The sequence below is a fragment of the Mustelus asterias genome, chromosome 4 (assembly GCF_964213995.1).
Source record: "Mustelus asterias chromosome 4, sMusAst1.hap1.1, whole genome shotgun sequence".
NCBI lineage: Eukaryota > Metazoa > Chordata > Chondrichthyes > Carcharhiniformes > Triakidae > Mustelus > Mustelus asterias.
Window position 1 is genome coordinate 20,910,842 of NC_135804.1, and position 20,686 is coordinate 20,931,527.

At 45.4% G+C, this 20,686-nt stretch overlaps 1 protein-coding gene across 1 annotated transcript in view; it reads right to left on the reverse strand.

The window, feature by feature from the left end:
* Positions 1-20,686, reverse strand: part of LOC144492987 (polycystin-1-like protein 2) — a 139,521-nt gene that overhangs the window by 70,976 nt on the left and 47,859 nt on the right. Inside the window, exons 14-19 of the mRNA XM_078211742.1 lie at positions 15,714-15,914; positions 13,386-13,531; positions 11,536-11,727; positions 10,445-10,513; positions 8,067-8,243; positions 7,818-7,945 (exon numbers count right to left, since the gene is read on the reverse strand). Of these exons, the coding sequence (XP_078067868.1) occupies positions 7,818-7,945; positions 8,067-8,243; positions 10,445-10,513; positions 11,536-11,727; positions 13,386-13,531; positions 15,714-15,914 (913 nt within the window). The remainder of the gene's footprint in view (positions 1-7,817; positions 7,946-8,066; positions 8,244-10,444; positions 10,514-11,535; positions 11,728-13,385; positions 13,532-15,713; positions 15,915-20,686) is intronic.

The window sequence follows — 20,686 nt, forward strand, 5'->3', positions numbered from 1 at the left end:
GGAACAGGAACAAACAAAGCAGCAGGAAGGAGGGAATGTAATTGAATTGAGTGAAGTAAAACCGTGTGATTCATTACATCAAGTGACTATATTGAGGTAAAGAGGAAAATTTCATTTCAAAAAACATTTGATCATGTGACCAAGTGTCATGTGGTCACACTTTCACATGATCAAACTTCCCCAGTTGTCTCAAACCAGGATTACTTACCCTAACTGGGGGGCTAGAAGCCAACCTGAAATTGGGCCTTGGGACTTATTAGCATAATTTTGACAAGTGACCAGCACCTCTTGTACCTCCACAGATACCTCAACCTTAACATAATAAAGTCAGAGAATGGAAAGGGGGCACAATTGTTAGTCTGTGAAATCAGTTCAATACCCAGTTCTCTGGGTCAATGGGGATGAATTCTGAGATTGAAAACAGAAGCTTAAGCCTTTGGTTGCACTATCCAATTTCTGGGGGGTGGGGGGAGATTTAGTTGGGGGGTGGGGGATTGGTGAGGGTGTAAAGAAGACATTAGGTCCCTTATTTACCTGTCTAAGAGTCCAATGCATGTTTTAATTTGCCGCCAGAGAAATCTTACAAGTGGCTAGGTCAATATTAGATCAGTCATCTTGCAATCCTTCAGGTCACTTTGGGAGGGGACATTCACCCTTATTCTATCTCTGTTTTGCACTTTGACACAAGGGGAAAATGAGATCCAATTTCTATCCCCCTGTTTTACCTGGTCAGGTGGATTTAAAAGATGCCATGGTACCATGGGGAATTCTGACTGATCTCCACTATAACCTTTCCCCTTGGTCATAAAACAGGTTACAAAGAACAAAGAATGGTACAGCACGGAACAGGCCCTTTGGCCCATCAAGCCTGTGCCAATCACATTGTCCTATCTAGACCAACTACCTGTATCCCTCGTTTCCCCACCTGTTCATGTGTCTATCCAGATAAGTCTTAAATGTCGCTAACGTGTCTGCCTCAATCACCTCACTTGGCAGTGCATTCCAGGCACCCACCCTCCCACCCTCTGTGTAAAAAACTTCCCCCGCACATCTCCACTGACCCTTTCCTCCCTTACCTTGGACTTGTGTCCCCTTGTAATTGTCATTTCTGCCCTGGGAAAAAGCTTCCAACTGTTCACCTTCTCTATGCCCCTCATAATTTTATAAATTTCTAACAGGTCGTCCCTCAGCCTTTGTCTTTCCAGGGAGAACAATCTTAGTTTATTCAATCTCTCCTCACAGCTAATACCCTCCATACCAGGCAACATCGTGGTAAATCTTTTCTGTACTCCCTCCAAAGCCTCCACATCCTTCTGGGAGTGTGGTGACCTGAATTGCTCACAGTATTCCAAATGTGGCCTAACCAACGTTTTATATAACTGCATTTGCCAACTTTTATCTGGTTACCTGGTTATTCATCTCATTTCTCTTTCTGGGACTTAGCTGTGCTCACATTACTTTCTCTGATTGTTTACCTGACACCAGTGTGCGTGCTGCAAAAGTAACTGATTGACAGTAAAGCGCTTTGGCATGTGTAAGGCGCTGCATAAATGCACTTCCTTCCTTCTTGATGATTACACGGACTTCTCAACATAGAATTTGAAATTTAGCACTGATTCTCTTGGACCAAAACAAAATTCCATTCTTAAATAATTAAGTCCAGCAGGTGGTGCTGGTTCAAACAGGGTGAGGCATTTAAAAAAAAACAATCCCAGTTCTGTATCACAGCAGGGCAGTGATCAAAAAACATTTTATTGCTAACTTCTTTTGAAATTTCTTTAAAAACTTAAAAAGTTTTTTTGAAATCTCTTTGAAGAAACCTCAGCAGGGATAACTTGAACATAAATTGGCAGCTGTCACACTCTCAATTTTAATTGCGTTGCCGCTAGAGGGAGCATTAACAACCTGAAAGAACCCAGAAAACATTGTCTTTTATGTTTCTGATTCAAAGACACAAAAAGAAACAAATATTTATGGGGAAACTCAAAAGGATTTAATTATTATGTAGTCTTCTCCATGGATCCCTGTTTGTGCAAAGCCAAGTTCATACATAGGGGGTGATTTTCCGGTCCCGTCGCGACTGGTGCAGATTGCACCGATTCTGGAAAATTGCATGTGGGCCTAAAAGTTCTGCGTCCAGCGCCAAACTGTTTGCAACCATCCCATCCCCTTTTCTAATGGCACAAACCGGATCATGCCCAGAAAGGGCGTGGGGCCAAGTACGGCACGGCGGCACAGTGGTTAGCACTGCTGCCTCACAGCGCCAGGAACCCGGGTTCAATTCTGGCCTGGGGCCACTGTCTGTGTGGAGTTTGCACGTTCTCCCTGTGTCTGCGTGGGTTTCCTCCGGGTGCTCCGGTTTCCCCCCACAGTCCAAAGATATGCGGGTTAGGTTGATTGGCCATGATAAATTGTTCCTAGTACCAGGGGGATTAGCAGGGTAAATACAAGGGTTTACCGAAATAGGGCCTGGGTGGGATTGTGGTCAGTGCAAACTTGATGGGCTGAATGGCCTCCTTCTGCACTGTAGGGATTCTGTGATTCTATGATTCTATATTTGAGATAGCATTTAAATAAGCATAACCCATTCGAAACAGGATTCTCCCAGCTCCCGGGATCTTCCAACATTCGGGCGCGGCACGAGAATGGTAAGAATCACTACTGGTCTCCACTAGCGGAAACCTGATGCGCTGGCTATGTTGGGGGGCTCGGAAGCCCCCAGGTGGTCAGGGGCAAGGCTGAGTGGTGCCCAACTGGCAGTGTCCACCTAGCACCCAGGCAGTACCCACTGGACACCGGGCAGTGCTGTGCCAGGGGCAGTGCCAAAGGGGTGGGGCCTGAGTGGGGGCTATGATGGGGGGGCGGGGGGGACTATGATAGAAGGGCTATGATGGGCGGCTAGGATGGAAGAGCTATGATGGGGGGGGCGGTCATGCAGGTAAGGTCGTGTAGGTAGGGTCATTTGGGGGGGTGGTTTTGGAGGGGGGAGGTTGTGCGGAGCAAAGCGATTGTGGAAGGGGGGTTGTGCAGGGATGGATCAAGAAGGGGGCATGGTTGGGGAGCATATCAGGGGTTAGGCAGGGGGACCCATCAGAGGGCACCAATGCCCCGATGCAGGAGATCCGTGCTAGGGAGGGGGTGGGGGAACGTGCTGCTGATGGGGGTGGTTCTGTTAATCATGGGGGGAGGGAATCTCCCAGCGCACTGTGAGATTGGGGCGCCCTTGCGAAACAGTGCCCGACATCTCTGCAGCCGGGCTCACCAGAATTTTTCTCCCTCCCGACGCCCCCCCCCCTCCACCCCCCCCCCCCCCCCCCCCCCCCCCCACCGATAGACTGGCAAGGATCGTTCCAGTATTCTCGCCGTTATTACAGAATATTCCGCCCATTGTTTCGAACGAACACTTTTTAAAAACTGTTTATTGCTCAGCTGTATTCCGTATTCCTGACAAAATGGCAGAGTTCTGTTCCAGCTCTGAGTCAGTGTTGGACTGTAATGATCAATGAGAATGATTTCCCTTGACGTACCCTCCAAATTTCTCTCACTATGGCATGGTGCCATCTCTGGAAGTGGTTTTTACTGCGGCTCATTTACTGGGACATTAAGTACTTTGGCAAAAGCTAACGGAAAATGGAAGATCCAAATTGAAGTTGTGAGAATTTAATTACAAAAATACCTCCTGTGTCTAGTTTTAAACACATTGTTAAGCTGGTCAAGGTGTTTTTCTTAATGGCTGGCTTTTAAATCCATGAAGTTAGCTTTACTTCATTTTTGAGGCAATCGATTGCTTAAACTTAACATTTGGTTGTTTGCAAATACTCAGTGTGATGACACAGACCTCATCAAAATGCATCACTGTGTCCCTTGTGCTTGTTATCATAATAACATACTGGACGGACAATATTCCTGGTTACGCAGAGTTCTAAACCAGAAGGACTTTTGCCAAATGAGTTTGCTCCAAAGAACATTTAGAGCCCCGAGGTAACTTCTTAAAACTCCACAAAATATGTGCACATTTTAAAGCAAGATTGGAATATATCAGGCACACATGCTTTGAAACATTAGGCACAGATTTTGGTCTCAGCTTGGAAACCATACAGTGCACTGTTCATCTCTGTGGGACTTTTAAAAACATTGCAACATCCTTTACCAGGAATTTGAGATCTGACTGACCTGCAGATGCTGTGGGGGCAATCTTAACAAAAAAATCCTAAGTGCCAAACGAGCATGAAAACGGGAGAGAATCGTGCCCATTATTTTTTTTGATGAGCCCTCAGGCGGTATCTTATGCCACTTAGTGCAAAAAATGAGGCAAAGTGTGATTCATGCCAGTAGGGGGAGTGGATGGAAAGCTGCCTGATGACAGTTAGAGGGCACCATCGTACATGCGCTGTTTTCTCAGTGTTCTGTGTACAAGTGTACAAGAGATTGATCTCTCCCCCCACCCCCTGGATATTGCCCCCCCCACCCCCGGATATCACCTTGTCCAACCCCCTCCCACCACTGGCTTTTAGTGCCGGCAGTATCGCAGGAGGCAAGAAACAAGGCACAAAGCCAGTTTTTCTCCTCTTTTGCGATCTTACCAGCTCGCCACACCAGTTGACCCCCCCGTGCATCTCTTTAACCAATCAGTTTGAAGAATCTTTACTGAGGCACACAAGACAGAACCTCATCAGTCCAGTGGGGGTGGTTGAGGCTTAGGGAAGTGGTGGGGAATTTTTGAAAGTTGCGTACTGTGTTTAGATCTCTGAGCAACCTTGCTGGAGATGGACTGTAATGGGGACCAGCAATCTGCTCCATGGTGGACAGCCAATTAGGACAATTAAGGGGCCATTTCCAGAACAAGCCATCACCTTCCTGATATCAATGCCCCCTCCTGAGGTTGGAGCTGGGCAGCTGCCCAGTGGCAATCTCCCAATGGTAGGCCAGGAGCCATCAGAGCCTCCTTTCAATCACAGAGCCACAGCGATGAGAAGGCCGCAGCCTGGAATGGGGATCTCTCGCTCCACACAGTTGACCCTAAGCTGTCACATTCCTTATTTTTACATTTTCAGCCTGGATCGGGGGACACCTCCATTTTGAGGTCTCCTACTTGCCTCAGCAGTGCTCACCTCTCCTGATGGGACGACTGGCCATCCAGTGTTTTGGATGCTCTGTTGGATCCTCCCACCTTGGGAACCCACTTGTCATCCCTATTTGGATGCAAATAGGAAGGTGGCCACCTACTGGAAGATTCCAACTGTTGGCACACCTCTGACCCATGCAGGCCACCCGATGGAGGATTTCCCCATCTGTGCTCTGGCAGTTGTGGTCAGCATTGTCTGCAGAAACCTACAAGCTTTGAAAGGCTGCCTCCACCCAGGGCAGGCTGCATTTATTATTTGATCCGTGTATTGGTGGTTAAATAAAGATAATCTCAGTGAGAAATGTATCCATGACCGGAATTTTACCGGCACGCCTGGCCCAATTCCGGGGGCTGGCGAGGCTCGGAGAACAGCATTCTCTGTTGGCCTCGGGTGGGATCGTACGAATCTCGGGTGGACGTGCCAGTAAAATTCCGCCCCATGTGTTTCTGTTAATGGAGACTCAAGTCCACAAACCTCAACCTAACACCCAGCATGGGAGTGTTAAAGTTGTAAGCAATTCCTGCAGGCTAATTCAGTTTCTACTTATCAGAATTCATTTTTTTCTTAGTTCTGATTAAATGTTCAGCCCAGAATAAACAATAAGCTAAACCTTGACTTTGAACTTTGCCTTCCAAACCTTTGCCTTTACCAGATAAGTAATGTTTATCACTACAGCAACTGGCTTTTAGTGCCAGCAACTGTTGACCTACTCACGTTCTCTATGAATGAGCATTTACTACTGACTGTAGTGGTCTGAACATGATCTCGAGCTGTCATGTCTCACACTTAAGGCAAATGTATTATCATCACCTTTTCAACAACTACAGCTTGTATTTATAAACAGCATTCGTAGAATCATAGAATCCCTACTATTCAGAAGGAGGCCATTTGGCCTATCGAGTCTGCACCGACCACAATCCCACCCAGGCCCTATTCCCGTAATCCCACATATTTACCCTACTAATCCTCCTGACACTAGGGTCAATTTAGCATGGCTAGTCAACCTAACGCGCACATCTTTGGACCGTGCGAGGAAACTGGAGCACCCAGAGGAAACCCATGCAGACACTGGGAGAATGTGCAAACTCCACACAGACAGTGACCCAAGGCTGGAATTGAACCCGGGTCCCTGGCGCTGTGAGGCAGCAGTGCTAACCAGTGTGCTGCCGTGCCGCCCATTGCCGATTGTACAAAGTCCCAGAAGCTTCACAGGAGCATTAGCAAACAAAATTTGACACCAAAATACAGCTGAATATTCACCCACTCCATCACTGGCATTCTGTGACTGCATCCAAGCCAGGATGGTGTATGATTGGAGGGAAACCTTGGGCCTATGATGTTCCCAAAGACTTTCCCTCTTGTCCTTCGAGGTGATGGAGATGAAAACTGGTGGCACGGTGGCACAGTGGTTAACACTGGTGCCTCACAGACTCAGGGATTTGTATTCAATTCTAGCCTCAGATGACTGTGGAGTTTGCACGTTCTCCTGTGTCTGCGTGGGTTTCCTCCGGATGCTTTGGTTTCCTCCCACAGTCCCACAGATGTGCAGGTCAGGTTGATTGGCCATGCCAAATTGCCCCTGAGTGTCAGGGGCATTAGCAGGGTAAATACTGGATTACGGTATAGGGCCTGGGTTGGATTGTTGATGGTGCAGGCTCGATGGACCAAACGGCCTCTTTCTGCACTGTAGATTCTATAATTCTATGACTCTATGTGCTTCCTGTAGATGATGGACATCTTTGATATACCAGTGGGGAAGGATAACGATGGCCAATGGCAGGGGGGTGGAGTGGGGGGGGGGGGGGGGGGAGGTGTTGGGGGTGAGGGGATATTCATTTTGGGAGGAGGTTGCAGTGGCCAGGATTAGGAGAGGGAGAGGGCAGGAACATATTGGGCACCAATTTTTTGAGATTGGGAGGAGTATTCAGCGCAATATGAAGGGGACCTTCTTGCTATTTAATGCCACCATGCGCTGTGCCAATTTCGTCTGCAGTGAATGAAGCACTGAAGTGATTAAAAAATTACCACAGGATCCACAAAAACAGGAATCTAATTTAAATAACTTATTCTCCCTTTAACTGTTGCCAGCCTGTGCTTCTGTCGTCAGTACAACCACCCTTCTTAGTGTGGTGGATGGTGCACTGTAGATGGAAATATGTGCACATTTCCAGGTTTATTAGCTCATGAAAAATGGGTGCTACATGGCAAAATATAAGAGTCATAATGAGGGAAAGGTTTACTCTGCATCTGGCTGTGATATAACCAAGGTGGGAAAATCTGATTCTGGATACTTCGAAGTGGGAAGAATTCAATTCCCTACTGTAGAAGTGTGGCCCTTTAAGAGGCAAGCAGGGTCATGTGACCCATTCAGCCAATTGGGCTGGAGCATGCAAATCCTGGAGCTGGGTTTTCCTTGCCAGTTAGGAGTCTGGAGTGGTGGAGTACGGTAGCCTTTATATCACTCTCTGTACATAGTCACTTACCTTAATAAACCGTTCACTCATCGATCTACTTGGTGGTCACCCATCTTTGCAAGTTACTACACCTATCATAAACATTCTTTCTACAAATATCTGGCAGTCACGTAACAGTGGATGTCATCGGTCCATTCAATAACATGATGCACGCCATTGCACTAGACTTCTTAGACTTATTGATCAAAAAAACGGGTGACAGAAGTTTTGTGTTTACCTCTGTAAGTACATGCTCACTGAAGGCATTGTCATTAGAACAGGTTCTTCATCTGCTATTGCTTCATTAAGCACCACAGACTGCAAATGGCCAAGTGTGTCCAATAGCTTTTCTGATACCACTCTTTGCTGGAAGGTAAAAACATATCTTTAAAAAGTTGCACAGCACAATTCCTTTCAATTTTAATAGCGCCATGATTTAATTACCAAAAGTCTGAGCTTGTTCTATTGTAAATTGTATGATTTTTACCGTATCTGTGGCCAAATCGTCCTGCAGATCATTTTCTACAGAAGCTTCCAGAACATTGTTAACCACATTAAAGAGAGTGTTGGCTGCAATGGTTCTTTTCTCAGGATCATCATCTTCCACGGCACTGAGAGTCAGCAACGATTTACCCATATTAAGTAGGGTTGAACTGGCTTCCAACTTAACAGGGGATAGGAAAGAGATACTGATAGTTCAATATTCTGCCTTGGCACAATGCAGCAAACTAATCACTTCAGCACATTTTCCCTCTTTACATTATCTTGCTTTCCAATAATGTTTTCAATCAAGAAAAAGTGTGAATAATTGAAGGTTTAAGTCATTTCAGAGATCAAATCCTCTCTGGCCATAAGAGAGGTGCCAGAGGACTGGAGGACAGCTAATGTAGTACCATTATTCGAGAAGGGAAGTAGGGATAAACAAGGTAATTACAGGCTAGTGAGTCTAACTTCAATGGTAAGGAAATTATTGGAAAAAATTCTGAGGGACAGAATTAATTTCTACTTGAAGAGGCAAGGATTAATCAAGTTTAGTCAGCATGGTTTTGTCAGGGGGGAAATCATGTCTAACAAATTTGATTGAATTTTTCAAGGAGGTGACTAGGTGTGTAGATGAGAGCAGTGCAGTTCATGTTGTCTACATGGACCTCACAGGAAGGCTTTTGACAAGGTCCCGCACAGGAGACTGGTACGAGCTCATGGGATCCAGGGCAAATTTGGCAAACTGGATCCAAAATTGGCTTAGTGGCAGGAGGTAATGTTTGAAGGTTGTTTTTGTGACTGGAAGCCTGTGTCAAGTGATGTACTGCACAGATCAGTGCTGGGTCCCTTGCTTTTGTAGTGCACATTAATGAATGTGGAGAGTACGATTAGTAAGTTTGCAGATTGCAGAAAAATTGGTGGTGCAGTAAATAGCGAGGAGGAAAGCCTTAGATTACAGGATGACATAGATGAGCTGGTCAGATGGGCAGAACAGTGGCAATTTGATCCTGGAAAGTGTGATGCATCCTGTAAAGTGATGCATTTTGGGAGGACTAACAAGGCAAGGGAAAACACAATGAATAGCAGGACACTAGGAAGTACAGAGGACAAGAGTGACCTTGGGGTATGTGTCCATAGATCCCTGAAGGCACCAAGATAAGGTAAATAAGGTGGTTAAGAAGGCATATGGGATATTTGCCTTTATTAGCTGAGGCATAGAATATAAGAGCAGGGAGGTTATGATGGATCTGTATAAAACACTCGTTAGGCCACCGCTAGAAGACTGTGTGCAGTTCTGGTCACCACACCATAGGAAGGATGTGGTTGCACTGGAGAAGGTGCAGAGGGGATTCACCAGGATGTTACCTGGGCTGGAGCATTTCAGCTATGAAGAGAGGCTGGTTAGGTTGGTTTTCCTTAGAGCAGAGAAGGCTGAGAGGGAAACCTAATCGAGGTGTACAAAATTATGAGGGACATAAATAGGGTAGATAGGAAAGAGTTTTTCCCCTTAGTATAGGGGTAAATAACCAAGGGCATAGATTTAAGGTAAGGAGCAAGAGATTTAGAGGAGAAATGAAGAAAAACATTTTCACTCAGAGGGTGGTGGAAATCTGCAACTCACTGCCTTAAAGGGTGGTAGAGGCGGGAACCCTCACAATATTTCAGAAGCATTTAGTTGAGCACTTGAAATGCCATAGCTAACAAGGCTACGGACCATGTACTGGAAAATGGGATTAAAATGGATAGGTGCTTGACGGTTGGCGCAGACATGATGGACCAAAGAGCCTCTTTCTGTCCTGTAGAACTCTCTATGACTCTATGAATACCTTCAGATAGATTTTAATCTCTTCTTCCTCTGGGGTTGCTTTGTTCATTTGGCTAGTGTGGGATTCAGAACAGCACCAACAGCATGGGTTTCATTTCTGTTCTGGTTGAGATGGGCTTTGTAATCTGTCCCCTCATGCCTCCCCATGAGGGTGGAAGATCTTCACTGGTAAAAAAAACCTGCTCAGGATGAAGAATCCGCAGACAACAAGACAAAGACCTGCCTTCAGGATGAACACAAGCAAATGAATGACCCTTTCTGCTACTAAATTGTTCAGTACAGAAACTTCCTGACAGAAGGCAACAGAGCAAGAGCAGCTAGGATCATTGGGGGAATAATAATTAACACACAAACATGCAAATCTGGAACAGGAATAAACCATTCGACCCCTTGAGCCTGATCCACCATTCAGTAAGATCAAGGCTGGTCTGACTGTAGCCTGGAATCCATATTCCATACCCCTGATAACCTTGGACTCCCTTGAAGTCTACCACTGCCTTAAAAATATTCACTGACCCTACCTCCCGCGCTCTCTGGGAAGAGATCACTAGAGGTACCTGTGATGTAGAGGTGAGTTCGTCAGTCCTGTGAGTAAGCTGTTTTAGAACCTCTGAAACTTCCACCGCCTTGTGCAGTGAGGAGACATCCACAACGGACAAGTTTGAAAGCATTGTCTCCCTCAACTTGGGGATGTATTTGGTAGCAGGAAACAGAAAAAGACACACTTTCATTATTCTTCAGTGAATTCTTCTTTATACAGTCTGTCAGCTAGGAAATTATTCAAATTTTAGCCAGTGTCTGCGGTTACTTCAACCAGTTTTTGAACTAAATTAATTTAAGCGACATGGATTTGAGTAGAATTCTGACTCTTTAAGAAAGGATCTTAGATTTTGACACTAAATGGGAAATGAGAGCAACTGTGATTATTATACAGCGTAAAGACCCACGAACAATCATTAAGTAAGTTGGTAGCCACAAGTTTGTTAACAGATCTAAATCTCAGAAATTACACACATGTTAAAGCATCACGAATTGATGGATAAATTCAAACCTAAGTTTCATGTGAAATTGATATCAGATGATCAAAATAAATAACCAACAGAAGTTCCAGATTTAGAAGTTATTTGTCTCATTCTTAAATTGGTAGCTGAGGTATATAGGACTAGCTTTATTAATTTAGGCCCCACCTCAGGCCCCCTTTTAGGCCATAAGCCTTGGCAGTGCCAATGGCGCACTGTCCCCTGGCATCCTGGCTCTGGCACCCTGATCTGGCCCCTTAGGCCCTGAGGGAAGTTGAGGAGGTAGGTGCAGTGGCTATTTGCCCCTCTGCTGCTGCTAGGTTGCAGAGGAAGGGTCCCTCAAGAGGCTGCGGGATAGGGTGGGCCCTGGCTGAGGGCAAGAGATTGACCCCACCACTCTCCATGGAGATGGGGTTGTCATGGCTAGACTGCCCCATCTCGCCCTGGCAGACCTGAAGATCACTCCTGGCATGGTGATTTTAGACAGAATGATCAACATCTGCATTCCTGCCTGTCAGCTGTGAAAATGTTGAAAAAGTGTTATTAATTTGAGTTGATATTCAAGACTAAAAGTCATAATTATCGGTGTTTTATTCATTTGCACAATAGCTATGTTTAAAAAAAACTACCTCTTTTTTGTCTTCTAGGGCCAGTTTTCCCATAGATCCCGCCCTGGCCTCTTGATTCAGTACAGAAGAGACAGACTCGAATAGTTGAATCAGTAAAGAATTGTTGGTTGTTGCACCTGATATATCCTTTAAATTTTCTGAGAAGAGTGTGGCTAGATCCTTGTCATTATCAGTGTTTGAGAACTCACGAACCTGCAATTAGAATGGATGGGAGAGGGGGGTGGAATTAAATGCAATAAGGTTACCTTCAATATAGTGTTCTCCTTTTAAAATTCACAATTTCTCTGTGACAGCACACTGTCAACAGCACACACTGACATTTACTGCATATTAGTTGGAGAGTTTCTCACTGGCATGGCAGTGTCTGCCAGGTGGGACTCACCAACCTGAAAGATGCAAATGAGCTCATCTTGGGGAGTCCACGGCCAGCCCCGTTGTGCCGAGATTGGGACACCCTTTTTAAAGGGTACTCTGATCTCTGCGTTCAGAGACAGGCCCCCCTCTACCATCCAAAAAATGAAATGGTACACCACTGATCAGGGGAGAACCACCAACCCCTCACCAAAGAGGGGCAGCCTCCCCCCATCCATTAATAAAGGGTAACCAACCCCACATGCATGCAGGCATGAAGGTGACCCAACCCAACACCCCCTAGACCCACCACTCTGGCCCCTACCCCCTCAGACCTCCAATCAGCCCCCCTTTCCCCTTCAGACCCCCCAAATCAGGCCCCCTACCCAAAGACCCACCATTCAGGCCACCCTCCCCCTCAAACCTCCACTCAGTCCTCCTTCTCCCTCAGACCCCCATTCAGCCACCCTTCCCCTTCAGACCCCCCAAAGTAGGCCCCCTTCCCTCTCAGACCCCCACTCAGGCTCACTTTCCCCCTCAGACCCCCACTCAAGCCCCCTTTTAGGCCATATGCCGAGGCAGTGCTAACGGTGCACTGTCCCCTAGAGTCCTCCTTGGGCCCTGAAGGGGGTTGAGGAGGGAGGTGCAGGACCATTTGCCCCTCTGCTGCTGCCAGGCTGCAGATGAAGGATCCCTCAAGGGGCTCTGGGATTGGGTGGGCTCTGGCTGGGGGCAAGGGATTGACCCCAACACTCTAGCCAGGGATGGGGATGTTAAGGCCAGACTGCTCCTTCTAGCCCTGGCAGACCTGAAGATCACCCCTGGCATGGCGATTTCAGACAGCCCTGTGACCAACATCTGCATTCCTGCCTGTCAGCTGTGAAAATGTTGAAGCGACCAGGTCATTTTAAACTCCAGGCCCCCTGGTCATCTAGCAGCCTTGAATATCACTGCAGCACTCCCTCTGCAGCAGAAATTTCCCTTTCTTCCTGTCAGAGCAGCCCCCTTTGAAGTCCTTTGACAAAGAGGATTTGTCAATTTCACTTGGCAGGCGGGGAGTGGGGGGTGGGGGGCTCCAATTTGCTCAGCCCCAATGTATTCACACAGCTTTGATTTGAAGTTTCTGTGACTTCCGAACAAACTGAAACCATTGAAACCCATTTCATTCCATCAATAGATTTCTATTCATGTACAAGTGGGCTGTGCTTATTTTCATTTCTTTTCATGCTTAAATGCATCTCAAGTACCTCCACTGATCCTAATCACAATGTTTACAAAGATTCTCAGCCTGATTGACAGCCTGTGGTTGCTTCAAAAGGAATAAGTGGTTTTCAAAAGAGGAAGTTAAAGCACTTAGTAGCTTCTATCTTATTTCAGATTTGCAGCAACTATTTTTTCTTCCCTTGGATTTCAACAAAACATTTCTGCTCTGTTTCCAACCACTTACTCCTTCCAGAAATTCATTATTGCAAGGTAAAAAGGCACTGAGAACAACATACCGTTGCTGTGACAAGAATACTGGTAAAGGAGCCGGCACTGTTTCTGACAGTAACTGTAATATTCAACTGGTTATCATTCTTTGGGTCTCCCAGTGGTAAGTAAGTAGGTGGCAAGGTCGGCTGAGGTCCGCAGTGTAAAGGAACATCTGAAAAGACATCAAATACATTATGATCCAGAACTCTCTGCCTGGATGGATAGAGGATGCAGATTCAAGAGGAAATTTCAAAAGGGAATTGGATAAAGACTGGAAGGGTAAAAATAGCAGGGGTATGGGGAAAGAACAGGTCACAAGGGTATAGGGAGAGTGCTGGAGTATGTTGTCAAGATAGAGGATCAGCCATGTTTATGTTGGTGCAGCAGGCTCGAAGGGCCGAGTGGCCTACTCCTGCTCCTATTTTCTATGTTTCTAAGGGGCAGAGGTAGGATGGGCCAAACAATCTCCTCATTCAAGATTTTATAAATCTAGACTGAAATCAAATCCTGTCCAGACGATCCACAAAATGAAACTAACCCCCAATTAAAACATACTTGTTAAATTCTGAAACTATTATTAATATCCAGCTTGAGGGGTTTCACATCTATGTCTCTTATGTTATTGTTGGGCCAGGTTGCTCTTGTTTCAACCTTCACTCTTGCTAATTTGATGGTCGTTCAAAAATATTTTCTCTCATTGTCATTTAAAGTTTAAATATGTTTCCACAATTCAGCATCCATAATTGATGGTTGCTTTGTTGCTACACTCAAATAATAATTTATTTCTCTGATTTTATGGAAGGAATTTTAAAATCCCTAGAGTGGATGCAAGTTAAAAATAAAAATATGGGCCACACAACCCTAGCTCACCTCCAAACCCACCCACTTTCCGGATGAACAGAACTGGGTCAAGGCTGGTGAGCATTAGGTGACCAACCACTCTCAGGAAGTAGGTTAAATATTTTAAGGAGGCTTCATGCCTCCATTTTGAAGCAAAGTTTTATTTTGAAAAGCTGCAGGCTTAGGCAATGATATCAGCAGCACTATAATAAATTATCATTACTGTAAATTTCTCTGTGGCTGCAAGAGCAGGTCAAAGGCAAGGAATCCTGTGGAGAGTAACTCACCTCCTGACTCCCCAAAACCTGTCTATCATCTAAATGACACAAGTTAGTTGAAGCAATACTTTCCACTTGCAATTCCAACACTCAGGAAGTTTGACACCATCTAGGACAAAGCAGCCCGCTTGTTACTACCCCTTTCACAAGCAATCAATCCCTCCACAACTGACGAACAATGGCAGCAGTGTGCACCATTGCATGGTGGTACAGTGGTTAGCACTACTGCCTCACAGCGCCAGGGAACTGGGTTCGATTCCCAGCTTGGGTCATTGTCTGTGTGGAGTCTGCACATTCTCCCCGTGTCTGAGTGGGTTTCCTCCGGGTGCTCTGGTTTCCTCCCACAGTCTGAAAGGTGCATTGGCAGTGCTATTTTTCTCCCTCAGTGTACCTGAACAGGTGCCAGAATGTGGGGCGACTAGGGGATTTTCACAGTCCAATATATCTGATTGCAGTGTTAATGTAAGCGTACTTGTGACGTTAATAAATAAAACTTTAAGATGCACTGCGGGAACTCACCAAGTTTCCTTAGGCAGCACCTTCCAAACCCATGACCACTACGATCCAGAAGGACAAGAACAGCAGACACATGGAAATGCCATCACCTGGAATTTCCTCTCCAAGCCACTCAGCATCCTGACTTGGGAAGATATCACCGTTTCCTCACTGAGGTAGGGTCAAAAGCCTGAAATTGCATCCCTAACATCATTGTGGGTTTACCTGCATCACAGGGACTGCAGCAGTTCAAGAAGGCAGGTCACCACCACTTCCTCAAGGGCAATTTGGGGTGGGCAATGAATGCTGGCTGAGTCAGCCCCTATCATTTGAATGAATAAGAACATTCTATGTTTCCAGCACATATTCCAGAGTTTGCCCTTTTTTATTCTTTTAATCTTTAGCCGCAATTGTTTCTCTGTCAGCAGAGATTCCACCTAACTTTCTCACTGTCTCACGTCCTTCCATGGAGAAGAAACAAAGGAGAAAGATCAGCTGCCACTGCAATAAATAATGACATTCTTTCCCTCCTGCAGGGCATAAAGATTTACCATGGGAAATTTACCAATCTAACAATACTTGGTGTGTTGCAGAAAAGTTAACAATGGGTCTTGGTGGTTTTCTCTCAGGAGAGACTTTTGTGACCATCAGGTATATTGGACTGAGAATTGAAATTTTCATTCCAGGTTGTTCAAAGTCCAAATAAATCTTAAAACCCAAACTCATCAAAATAACTGTTACCTGGTTTTACAAAGAAACAGTATGTAAGGCCTGAAGAACTGCAGGATGAGTTGGAGCTGCAGGTGACGGTACATTTGATGCTGAATTTTGTCGAGACTGTAGATCCTTCTCTGGGAAAAACATTGCAGGTTGGCACCGGTAGTGGAGGCATCATGTTAACAATGTAATCTTTGTATTTATAATCGCCATTTTCGCTTATCCCTAAAGCAAAAGACACAAGTTAAACGAATATACAATTTTATCTCACACATACTTTTCTTTATTCATTCATGGGATGTGGGCATCGCTGGTTGGGGCAACATTTATTGCCCATTGCTAATCTAACTTGAGTGTCTCACTCGGCCATTTCAGAGGGCATTTAAAATTCAACCACATTGCTGTGGATTTGGAGTCACATGTAGGCCAGACCGGGTAAGAACGGCAGATTTCCTGCCCTAAAGGACATTAGTGAACCAGACGGGTTTTTAGCAACAATTAACAACGGTTCTATGATCATCATTAGACTTTTAATTCCAAATTTTTATTGAATTCCAATTTCAATATCTGTCATGGTGGAATTTGAATCCAGGTCCTCACAGACCTCGAGTCTATGGATTACTAATCCAGCAACAATACCACTATGTCACCTAGTTCTACTGCCTCCAGACATTTGCACTGATTAGAGCTGGCATTCTATTTTAACATGAACAAGTTCACCACTTCCTCACATGGAGCTGTTATCTATGTTTTCCTCTAAAGATGTCTGTGCCATCGAAGCAAGGGGAGATGCACGAGAGAATGGCCAAATCAGCCCGTAGGTTCAACAAGAACTCCCTCAGTGTCCTTCTATGTGTAGTCTCTGTCTGACATAGGTAGCTGATGCCTACCCCTGGGAAGAGGGGGAAATTGAGCTAAACACGTTCAGTTTGGGAGGTGGTGGCAAAGGGGGTCAGCAGTGTTGGTCAGAAGCAAATGGTCCCAATGCCAGGAAAAGCTCATTGACCTAATGAAGGTGTCCAGGCTGAGTAAGACCTCAGTCTGTGGGCCACAGAGCACGCTCGCAAATACAAGAGGGAAATCAGTTTAGCTGGACTTCAAAGGCAACATAATTCAACAAGGACACAGCTGTCTTTGGCAGTGTCATTGTGCATTTAAAGCTTTGGTCCAGGTGTATTGGTTGTGCTTGGCAGAATGAGCATGTGACGGATGAACTGGCACCCACTTAGCTAACAATGGGCAGGCAGCCTGCCATAAAATAACCTGAAACTGCTAGTAAGTGCACTTGGACATTTTTCAAGAGAAGCGAGACCACAGTGCTGATCTCTCAGATATATATGGTCCTGGGAATTTAGCATGGCCAATCAACTTAACCCACACACCTTTGGACTGTGGGAGGAAACCAGAGTACCCGGAGGAAGCCAGGATGGGTGGAGTTCAGACTTTTAAGCTCCTCTGCCTGCCATATTATACAAAATGGGTGTGATTGCATCAGGAACGCCGCCCGATGTTATCATAGCTGATAATACATCTCCGGATTCAGGGAACGCCCCAGATTTGGGAGCTATTATTCTGCCCAATATCTTTCGTTTTGTGATCAGACAATTAGGAACCAAACCCAGCAACATCAGTCAGCCAAACTCAGGCACACGTCTTTTTGAATGGACACCTAACCAACATTAGCCATCCACTGACCAGTCATACGAGGCCAATCATAGCGTCAGTGCACATGGTTCATGTTTTACACTGCAGCAAATCCAGGGATTTCCCTGCACTGTCAGGCAAATAGAATCATTGGGTTGTTCGCCGTAAAAGTGCAATGCTTCACAAAATCAGGAACAGTTGTTGGGGCTGCTATCAAGAATTTGTTTTTTACTTTTCTTAATGTTTGTTTTACAAGTGGATTAGCTAAAAGAAGGTTTGAGAAACATACATTTGCTATGGTTAGTGTTGAAAGACGACACTAGTGATGAGGGGAAAATATTGTATTTTGGTGAAATTTAAAGGAATATTAAAGGAGAGCTGCCCACAAGGAGACTAATATGTGGCAAGCTTTTTGCAGGCAATTCAACACAACAGCAACCTTTGTCAAAGTTATCGGGCCAGGACATCAATAAGTCCCAGGACAAATGAAGCAAAGAGAAAACCCTGGCGCAGGCATGAGTCTGACTGAGGTGAGCGAGCAAGCCTGCCTCGTATTTTTGTTTTATGGCTGCTGAGATCATAACAACACTGCAGGTACATGAAGGGAAGGTTGCTCTCTTGTGCTGTTCTACAGTGTATTTCCGATATATCAGCATTATAGCTAGTCTCCAATGAGCTATATTTCAGGCCACAGCTGACCATTACTATCTTTGCTCATGGCAGCCCTTTAGTCTGGTATACCTCTGTGCCCACAAATCCAGACTTTGGAGATGTGAATTAGACCAGGGAATTTAACGCTAATTCAACTTGACCACACTGGTAGGATTAACAACTGTTCTAAGCCAGTTAGAAGAAATTTGGACCAATATTTTTTGAGTTGGCTCTTTAACACAATTAATCATGATGGATAACAACGTCATGTCTTATTTATATGGTGCCTTTAATGCTCTACAATATAACAACTCTGTAATAAGCATTGTAATAAAACATTATAAAGAACTTCACCTGAGCATTATACAAAGCTTTAACCAAATTTTGACATAAAACAATACTGGGGCATCTGACCAAAAGCTTGGTCAAAGAGATAAGCTTTGAGGAACATCTTACAAGAAAGAAATAGAGAGGGAGAGTTTAGGGAGTGAATTCCAGCGGTTGGAGCCTAGGCAGCTGGAGACATGGCCAACAATGGTGGAGCAAAAAAATCAAGAGATCAGAATTTGATGAGTGCAGATATTCAGAAGGGTTGTGGGGAGGGTTGGAGGAAAGGCTGTAAAGTGATCAATGTTATTTAATAACAGAGCAACAGTGCAATGGGCGCTCAACAACAGCTGAGATACAGTGAAGTCAAGTGCAGAAATGTAGTCTTCATATCCAGAGAAGTCAAGGAATTTGGAAACCAAATTTGAGAGAAGATCCAAAGCTCAAATCGAGCAAGCACGGTCTATGTTAACTTATATTTTGAACTAAAATGCATTCATGATTAGAGTCAGGGGAACTCAAATGATGGATGTGAGGAGACAGTGGATGCAAAGGTAGTAGCTGGACAAGAATAGAGGTACAGAATGAAGAGTTCCCTAGTGAGCTGACTGCCCAGAAGCCATCTTTAAGTTAGAGCATAGAAAAGCTACAGCACAAACAGGCCCTTCGGCCCACAAGTTGTGCCGAACATGTCCCTACCTACTAGGCTTACCTATAACCCTCTATCTTACTAACTTCCATGAACTTAAAAGACCCTATCGAATCCGCCTCCACCACCACTACTGGCAGCCGATTCCACGCACCCACCACCCTCTGAGTGAAAAACTTATCCCTAACATCTACTCTGTACCTACTCCCCAGCACCCTAAACCTGTGACCTCTTGTGGCAACCATTTCAGCCCTGGGTAAAAGCCTCTGAGAATCCACTCTATCAATACCCCTCAACATCTTATACACCTCTATCAGGTCACCTCTCATCCTTCGCCTCTCCAAGGAGAAAAGACCTAGCTCTCTCAACCTATCCTCATAAGGCATGCCACCTAATCCAGGCAACATCCTTGTAAATCTCCTCTGCACCCTTTCTATGGCTTCCACATCCTTTCTGTAATGAGGCGACCAGGACTGGGCACAGTACTCCAGGTGGGGTCTGACCAGGATCCTATACAGCTGCAGCATTATCTCCCGATTTTTAAACTCAATTCCTCTATTGATGACAGCCAGTATTCCATACGCCTTCTTAACCACAGCCTCCACATGCGACGCTGCTTTGAACGTCCTAAGAACCCGGACCCCAAGATCCTTCTGATCTTCCACACTGCCAAGCGTCTTACCCTTAATATTATATTCTTTCATCCAATTCGACCTGCCAAAATGAACCACCACACACTAATCTGGGTTGAAGTCCATCTGTCACTTCTCCGCCCAGTCTTGCATCTTATCTATGTCTCGTTGCAACTGCTGACATCCCTCTACACTATCCACAACCCCACCAACCTTTGCGTCATCAGCAAACTTGCCAACCCATCCTTCCACTTCCTCATCCAGGTCATTTATAAAAATCACAAAGAGCAAGGGTCCCAGAACAGATCCCTGGGGCACTGCACTGGTGACCGACCTCCATGCTGAAAAAGGCCCATCTACAACCACTCTTTGCCTTCTGTGGGCAAGCCAGTTCTGAATCCACAAGGCAATGTCCCATTGTATCCCATGCCCCTTCGCTTTCTCAATGAGCCTTGCATGGAGCACCTTATCAAACGCCTTGCTGAAATCCATTTAAACTACATCTACCGCTCTTCCCTCGTCTATGTGTCCAGTTACATCTTCAAAAAATTCAATTAGGCTCGTAAGGCATGATCTCCCTTGGACAAAGCTGTGCTGGCTATTTCTGATCATACTATTCCTTTCCAGATGTTCATAAATCCTGCCTCTCAGGATCTTCTCCATCAACTTACCAACCATTGAGGTTAGACTCACTGGTCTATAATTTCCCGGGCTATCTCTTCTCCCTTTCTTGAATACCGGAACCACATCCGCAATCCTCCAATCCTCTGGAACCTCTCCCGTCTCCATTGATGACGCAAAGATCATCGCCAGAGGCTCAGCAATCTCTTCCCTCGCCTCCCACAGTAACCTGGGGTACATCCCATCCGGTCCCGGCGATTTATCTAACTTGATGCTTTTCAAAAGCTCCAACGCATCCTCTTTCCTAATGTCCACATGCTCAATCTTCTCAGTCCACTGCAAGTCTGCGCTGCAACTACCAAGATCCTTTTCCACTGTGAATACTGAAGCAAAGTATTCATTGAGTTCCTCTGCCATTTCTACCGGTTCTATACAGACTTTCCCACCGTCACATTTAATAGGTCCTACTCCTT